The sequence below is a fragment of the Acartia tonsa genome, chromosome 9 (assembly GCF_053477335.1).
Source record: "Acartia tonsa isolate MP-2025a chromosome 9, ASM5347733v1, whole genome shotgun sequence".
Classification (NCBI taxonomy): Eukaryota; Metazoa; Arthropoda; class Copepoda; order Calanoida; family Acartiidae; genus Acartia; species Acartia tonsa.
In genome coordinates, this window is record NC_137268.1 from 48,361,457 (window position 1) to 48,369,912 (window position 8,456).

The following is an 8,456-nucleotide window of genomic DNA, read 5'->3' on the forward strand; positions in this document are numbered from 1 at the left end:
TTATTACTAGACTATTTATTGTTTACAATATATCATTTATGGTATCACTGTATTTAGGTTTATTCTGCTTTTCTATTAAAGGAATGGTAGATTTTTTCTGCTAAAAGATAATAAATAAAATAATTTTATTCTTTCAGGTATTTTGATTTCCAGCTCAGTGGTGCCTATTGCTCTGTCCATCATGTGGGCCCGCGCTACAGCCACCGGTTTGATTGCCGGAGTCATTGGAGGCTGCGCATGCGGTATGGCAAGCTGGTTGTCCTATGCCAGCCAGTTTGAGGGCGGTCTGTCCGCGGCTACTTTTGTTAAGAATACTGGAGAGGTAAATCTTAAAATTTATATTCATATTGCATTAAAACCGCATACCTAGACTTAAATATTAAACAGCCTAATAACATCCTGGTGCCTATTTTAAGCTTCCCTGAAGTGACAACGATTTGGTGGTTTTCAAGATCTTTAAAGACAATTAAAAAACCCTTATTATTCTAAATAAAATAGGATGATTTGAAGAAAATATTATTGACATACCTACAAAAAGAAGTATTTCCTTATAAAAATTTATTTTGACAATAAATGTATAAGTATAGATGTAAAATCCAGACAAACACCAGGCCTAAGTTGTGAGGACCTTTTTTGTCTGCTAGCAAATTGATTCCTGCTTTTTTGTAGCAACTTGGCTTTGATAAGATTTCCGACGCTATTTGTACGTCTAATAGTCAAAAAGCCAATTGAAAGTTGACACAGGGTCCACACCCCGTGGATAGAGCTAAATATAGCTCGTGTTCTCTCTATTTTTTTACTCTAATGTGTAAATGTTGTAGGAGATGCCTATGTTGGTTGGAAACATCACAAGTATCGGAGTAGGAGCTGTTGCCAGTATCCTGGTGTCATTCTGCACCAGGTACAATTAATATTCATTTATATCTTAGCATTTGGGCATGGAAAAATAGCTTAAAACCGCTTTATAAACAGCTATTCAGTTTAATTTAATTTATAACTTGATCTTACACCAGATTATCATGTACTCTAACAAAGTAAAACTTGTAGCTGGCTAAAATGCCATCACATTATTTAACCCGCTACCAGATAACCTCCCCTCCTACTGGAAAAAAACGAACTGACCAATAATTCCATTTTAGCAAGCTAAATTAACGACAATTTCCCCCCAGTCATAATATTCATGATTTTCAATATACATTTTCTTAAAAGACTTTTTATTGATATCTAAATATTTGCAGGTGGACTATGACCAAGGAGGACGTGGAGGCCGAGTGGGAGAAGACCAGAGACATTGATAATCCCCTCTCCCCATGGGTCCAGGTAAAAACTCAAATTTACGCGCCAAAATTTATAGCAGCAAAAAAAATTATAATTTATGGCCATAAATTTAATCTACAAAAGGGGTAATTTTGCATATCATAATAAGAGGTGTATGTATATGAATTTATCATCCATTGTCTTGTCCCTTAAGATCCCTAAAAAGTACCAATGTATTACACGTATTACTCAAATAAGGGGCTAAGAATTTAGGCAACCTTAAATTTTAGACATCAGATTATGACATTTTACCAAATAATCATTTTGATTCTATGAAAGAAACAAAAAATCATACATGTACAGATATTTTTGAAATTTTAGTCTTTGAAAAAGTAGAACAAGAATGAAACTATTGCAAAAATTTCTTAATCTGACAATTGAGAATGTCTTTATTTAGGTAACATTTTTCAATGTAAATATATAATTTGAACAAAATGTTATCATATAAAGGTAAAGCAGTACACAAATTTGAAACATTTAGAATATTCAAATTAATTAAAGGAAATTTGAAAGGAAATGAAATTATTTAAATACATAGACAAATATTCAAGAATATGATATGAAAACTTCAAAAAAAATTTGGAAAAGCTATAAACTACTTTTTTGACACTAAAAAGTTGTTATAAAAAACCATCACTAATAATTCCAATGATTATCTTTAATTATATCATATTTATATTTTGAGATATATCATATAATTAATCCTTATTTTGCCACCATTTTGAAAATTAAACACATTTAATGCTACAATGAATTCAATATTTTTGCACTAAAACTTATGTTTTAACTCACTGTGCATTCCATTGATTGAATAGTTTAGTCTTAGTTTCTTAACCCAGGTCTGTGCAAAGAATTAGATGTTGCACCAGATTTTCATGTACTATGATAACGTGGTGATCGCAGCTGGATAAAATAACGAAACCTCTAATTCAACCCTTTTACCTCATCACCTCCCCTCCTTCCGAATGAACGAACAAACCAATAAATAAGGTTCATATTACCTTGCTAAATTGACGAAAAATTTTCTTTGTCAACATATCCACGTATATCTTATATCCACTGTGGAAAGAAAATATTCACATGTTTGAGAATGTGATAGGAATATAAGATTTACATAATTCACATGCATATTCAATTATATTTTACATTTCAAATGTAAACTTTTCTAAAAACTTAGAAATAGAAGATTTTTAAAAAGTATATCTACTTAGAGACGTCCAAGCTTTTCATTTTGAGGAGTGTAAAATGGGGGTTCCAAAGGTTTTAAGGGGTTAATCTAATGTATTTTTTTAATTTGTAAGGGATGAAATATGAGGTTTCAAAGGTTTGAGGAGGGTTAAATGAGGGGTTTTAAAGGTTTGAGGGGGGTAATGTAATTTATTTTAGGGGGATTAAAATGAGGGATTTAAATGTTTCAGGGTGTAAACAAAACACCCCTTTATAATCACCCTTGGACGTCTATATGTTACAGGAGCTAAAGATAAGCCTTCAAAAGATAATTTTTAAGATTATAAAAGAATTTTTCTATTTAATTCAATCCAGTAATAAAGCTTTAAACTACTTTTTGGCAAAATAACAAAAAACTTTGCTTTAATTGCAAATATTTTGCTAGATAACTAGCATTAGTAAGTATTTGCAACTATTTGCAAAAATAGGCAAATTTTAAAGCAGTACATACGTGTAAAAACAATAGTACATACAGCTGTAATACGGTCATGGTCAATACATAGAGGTTTTTTTACAATCTTGCTATGTATTTTTTTGATTGAATTAATGTGATGTTTTGATTATATATCACAACTTTCTGTTGCTATTCAAAACTGTTGTGCGGGCATAGACACATTTTTATCAAAACAAAAAATGTCATTTTCAGGTATTCAAATTCCTTGCGGACAAAAAATGTACCTAGTTTTTACTTTCTTTGCGTATGATGCATTTGTCTAAAAACTGGATTCTTAAGAATGTTAATCAAATTTATCCGGTTAACTTAGATCCAATTTATTTATTCGTGCCTTTGAAAAAATATCAAAGAAATAAATCTTATATTACTATCACATGAAAGAATTTTTACTAAAATTTCAAACTTCCTATAAAGGAAAAATAGAAACAAAAACAATTAATATGTGTTTTTTTTATGTATTAATTTTTTTACAGATAATTCACTGACAGAAAAGTAAGAAGCAAAATAGTTTTTTTATCATGAATATAATCCCCTAAATATAATTTATAAAATGATTTAATTAACAGTTTTTGCTATTATTTTATTTAATTTTAGGTGTACAAGGGCGAATTGAATCTTGATGACGGCGAAAACTTCCATGATCGCCCTCCTCTAGAGATTGTTATCCGTAAGTTCCGCGCCGCCAAGATCACCGCCTATGTTGCCGCCGTCCTATTCACACTCTTCTTCGTCTGCCTCTGGCCGGGATCCATGCTCAGGTATTTTGCGCATTTCTTTGGCGGTTTCTATCAAAGTGCATGGGCGAGCATAGAACTCATTCCTTCCTCTTTTGACATAAATTGAAAATAAGGAGTAGGAGAGGTTTCAACTGCTTTTTATCTTTTTTAGATCGGGTTAAGTTATAATGAGGGAAGCCCCTTAAGGTTATGGCACTGCCTGTATAAGCCCTGCAGGGTTAGGGTTAGGCTTTAACAACAACAAAAATAATCAACTTCCTTAAAAACATTTTTTCAATATTAGGGCGGGGGTGATCGCAAGACACTTTGAAGGAAAGCCCCCATTTTTTAGTATGTAACTTTATACTACGCAGTTTTTAAGTATTAACATTTTTTAAAATTATCATGCGTTGATGACCTGATATTTTTATTACAATAGTATTAAGTAATTGCACTTTTTATGTAATTATTTCATAACAAAGAATTAATTTTAATATGTCATTATATTCTCAACCACGACTTGAAACAATAATTTTCCTTTAAAAATACAACAAACTTAATTTAATCAATGACACGCATTATTATAAATATCATGAATTAAAATTTTCAAGGTACTCTGATTATATAATTGAATTTAATTTTATTTACATCACTTTGATTTTAGTAAAACATTTGATGTCTTAAATAGTACGTGCGTCTCTAAAAAAATCCTTTAAAATAATCTGTTTACTCAGCATTTTTTTTAACCTAACCCTTTTTTACTGTGACTTCAAAAAAAGCTCAGACATTTGACTCTATTTTTTTTATTATTGAATGATTTCAAAAACCTAAAAATTAAACTTACTAATTTCATTAACATAATTCTTATTGAATTATGTTAGTTCATGTATACTTCTTCACTACTTATAGACGTAATTCTTCTTTAAATACCTACCTAGCGCTCACACCCCTAGAGGTCTCTACTTTCAATTTTAGTTTTAAATAAAAAAAAGTAAAAGAACATTGGGGATATAATGATATTTTTTCTATAGGCGATCTTGAGAGGGTGTGGTAGTGTGGTACCCTCCCCCAAAATAGCCATAAACCTTCCCAGGTCTTATGGTAGTAAAAGAAAACCATATCGGTTCAGCGGTTAGCGAGATCCTTTGGTACACACAGGCATCCATTTACTTTATTATAAGGATATAATTATTTTAGTGTTGATGTTCTTGATTTCTACGGATTCAACATTTGGACATCATTGAGCCGCGGATGGGCTTTCGTCGCAGCTGCCTTCATCATCATTGTTCCTATGTACCAAGAGGTAACCATCTTACATGTTACTATCGGCTAACGCCCCCTAGAGGCCTCTAGGGGCACTTGAGGTAGCTGGGGGTTGAAAAAAGTAGAAAAAATTAGAGGGATTTTTTTTTTTTGGGGGGGGGGGGTTGGTATTCTTCAAAAATAGCTATAAACTTATAAAGGACCTATTAGAAGCTAAACTGTAAAAAAAAACCGTATCGGTTCATCGGTTGGCGAGATCATTCGGTACAGACAGGCAGACCGATAACGTGTTTCCTTTATGTAAAAATTAGTACGTTGCATATAATTCTATGAATTTCATCAATCACTGTATATTAATTAAATTAAACGCAATAGAAATTATATTTGTATAATATGTTTTTCTTTCCTTTTACGTCTTTGAGAATATAATTAATTTTATTTTATTGAATTGATAATGGTTATTCCCAGAAATACAAAAATTTCTTTTTATTTAATTTTATGTATTGCGTAGATAATTAATGACTTTTTGGCGGTGTAAAAAATTTGTTTTAAAAAAATGATTTTCTCAAGAATAATCTGACTAATGAGATTAAAGAGAACAATATTTTACCCTTTTTGTTTAAATGTTTTTTAGATATATTTAAATAAAATTACAATGTCATTTGACATTAAAAAATTCGATTAGCAGTTTTAAATTCATTTCCTTTTTTGGTGAAGCTAATAAAATGAATTAATAATAATGTACATGATTATATAAAAAAAAAGATTTTTCAACCAAGAAATATTTCTAAAATTTTGACTGTTATTCTCATTTCAGCTGCGCGCCATTATCAAACAAATCGCCAAGAACCGCCGTGATGCCGCCTATGGTTCAGATGATGATGGTTCTACCTCCCCGCTGGCTAACGGCACCGCCAGTAACAACAGCGTGGCCTCTAACGGTACCGTTACACCTAAACCTCATTCAACCCTGGGTAACAACAAACACGGTAAGTTTTGTTTTAATGCACTTTAGACCTGTAAAAAGCCTTTGATGTATAGACTTCAATTCCTATAACTTATGTCGTTTAAAAGATCTAAATATTACGACAAAGACAGTAATTTAAAGTTTGCCTTACGAGGTTTATCTTTTATACTTTTATCTTATAATAAAATGAATTTGAAATAAGAAAACGAAACAAAAAATGCAGTAGTTACTTACATAAGTAAACCTACAACGTAATAATGTCTGTAGCGATATAATCTAACGTTGACATGCCTTGTTGACTTTTCCTGCAAAAATAATCCAAGCAAAATGCGGAACGTATTTGAAATTTTATTTTTCAATCTCTTTTTAGCAGATTTCCTTTTGTTTTCTTAATTTATTTAAAAACAAACAAACAATTGTATAGGTATCTTTTACCTTTTGAGTCCCGGTCTATCTTTATATAAAAGTAACAGGATGTCTGTTTGTCTCTAGCTTAAGCTCTCGTTAATCCTAGGAATTCTGTGGTTCTTTTATACCATGAAGATTCTTATGGGCTCTGGGAAGGTTTATAACTACCAATTTTAACCACCCAATTTTAAAATGTTAACACTGTTAATTTTGACCCACACTCTTGTTTCAGAATACATTTTTCAAAGCCTGCGACGAGTGATGGGTCGGGCACTGTTTTCACTCCGCGGCGAGCAAATTAATGCCAGCGGTCAAAACAGAGGTAAGGCGGCAGCAGAGAAGGGGTGGAATAAAGGGTATGGGGAATAAGAGTATTATACCATTTTATTACGGCGGGGAGGGGGGGGGGGGAGATGGAATGATCTAAAACTTACGATTTTAAACAGTGTCTTTATAAATGGACCAGGCTCTTTTTTCACGGGGGAAAGGGAGGTCCTGTATGCCAATTGAATTAACCCCTTTTCATTATATAATTTTTAATGATTTTATTTATATTTTCAGATTCCTGCAGACGATAAATTCCAAGTTAAAATTGAAGCGTTGAAACAATAAATTAAAAATGATAAAAAATGTAACAGTTAAGAAACTCTTAAGTGAGTTCTGAGAAACCAAGATATATCTCCACAATTATTGAATATAGCAGTATTATAATATTTCATCCTGATTAATTGAGAAAAACCAGAGTCTGATTTTCTAAATTCATAACTCTCATATACAGCAAAAATTTGAATTGAGTAATGATTATGTCTTTAGGTTCAGGCTAAAATAAATACTTTTCTACTTCATGTATGTGGTCTCAAAAATTAAGGAGTGAGGTTTAAATAGTTTCATATTATTCGACATTAATGTAAATTTTTAAATAGTAAATATTTATCCCTAAACTTAAAAAAATACCATACCTCAAAAGTGATTCGATCATGAACCATAATTAAAATACCTAGCTTAAATACTTATCCCCAATTTTTCACCTACTATTGTAAATTGATATAGCATTATTTACATTTTTCTATAACTATTGTTTCAATGTACCAAACTATCTTTTCATCCACCAATTAAGTGGCTTCTTTATTCATCAGTTGTTATCTTTTAACCAAGAGGTTGAACAATTTTAATTGTTATAAATTTTATGTAATCATCTATGGTAGACTTATGTATAATAGAATATCAACTTCATTATAAGAAAGATTAAAAAATTTAAAAAAAAGGGTTTTAAAGGTAAATTTTGTAGTATTTTCTTAAATATTTCCCTTTTTATCTTAAATCTTAGAATAGGACAAATTTTTGAACCATTTTCATATGTATAAAGGCATCCTACAGTATAATTGTAAAGTGATTGATTGATTAAATTAATAAGCAATCAATCATTCATTGTAAATAATAATAATAATAATATTGTATATTATTAACAACCTGACGACCCGTACGTACATATAAACTTAACACTAATACTGTCCTTTAAATTAGGCTGTGAGAAAAATAGGGGTCTCGTGTATATGTACATTCTCACTGATAGTCCAGACAATTTACCATTAGTTCTTTTTCTAATTGAATATTATAAATCACATAAAAATTAACTAAAAAGATTATTGGATGTTTTCGTTGGTGGATTTTGTTTCGTAAATGTTTTTGATTTGGAAGATTTTTTAAAATACATTAAGATGTTGAAAAATATTGAAAACATCAAAAAATCATGAAAGATTTTTCTTTTTTTATCATCTAATCAAAACATTAAAAAAAGCATTGAAAACATAATATTCATCTAACAGAAAAAAAAGTTGAACAAATTGTAAATTGTCTTTACTATGTGTTAGGAGTATTTAATTGTTATTGCTATACTATCGCACACATAATAACTTATCAACACATCCTGAAATTTTAACTCATTTTTGAATATTTATCCTTTAAATATTTAAGCATTTTTAATGTTAAATTCAATCATTAAAACATAAAATCATTCAAAAAAATAAAAATCCTAATTAAATACTTATATTTCTTCCCTTTTCCGATTCAATGAAAAATAGAAAAAGCATTTCAATGTGTGCTT

The 8,456-nt window shown here is 30.4% G+C and overlaps 1 protein-coding gene across 3 annotated transcripts in view; it reads left to right on the top strand.

The window, feature by feature from the left end:
• LOC145329112 (uncharacterized) overlaps positions 1 to 7,028 on the top strand; it is a 49,063-nt gene extending 42,035 nt beyond the window's left edge. For 2 of the 3 annotated variants that reach the window (XM_080173153.1, XM_080173154.1), the window contains exons 18-25: positions 138 to 322; positions 822 to 901; positions 1,239 to 1,320; positions 3,593 to 3,756; positions 4,912 to 5,017; positions 5,795 to 5,966; positions 6,585 to 6,674; positions 6,914 to 7,028. In XM_080173153.1, coding sequence (XP_080029279.1) covers positions 138 to 322; positions 822 to 901; positions 1,239 to 1,320; positions 3,593 to 3,756; positions 4,912 to 5,017; positions 5,795 to 5,966; positions 6,585 to 6,674; positions 6,914 to 6,930 — 896 coding nt within the window. In that variant the 3' untranslated portion in view covers positions 6,931 to 7,028. The remainder of the gene's footprint in view (positions 1 to 137; positions 323 to 821; positions 902 to 1,238; positions 1,321 to 3,592; positions 3,757 to 4,911; positions 5,018 to 5,794; positions 5,967 to 6,584; positions 6,675 to 6,913) is intronic. The other variant, XM_080173155.1, reaches the window with a different exon arrangement.
• Positions 7,029 to 8,456: the final 1,428 nt, after the last annotated feature.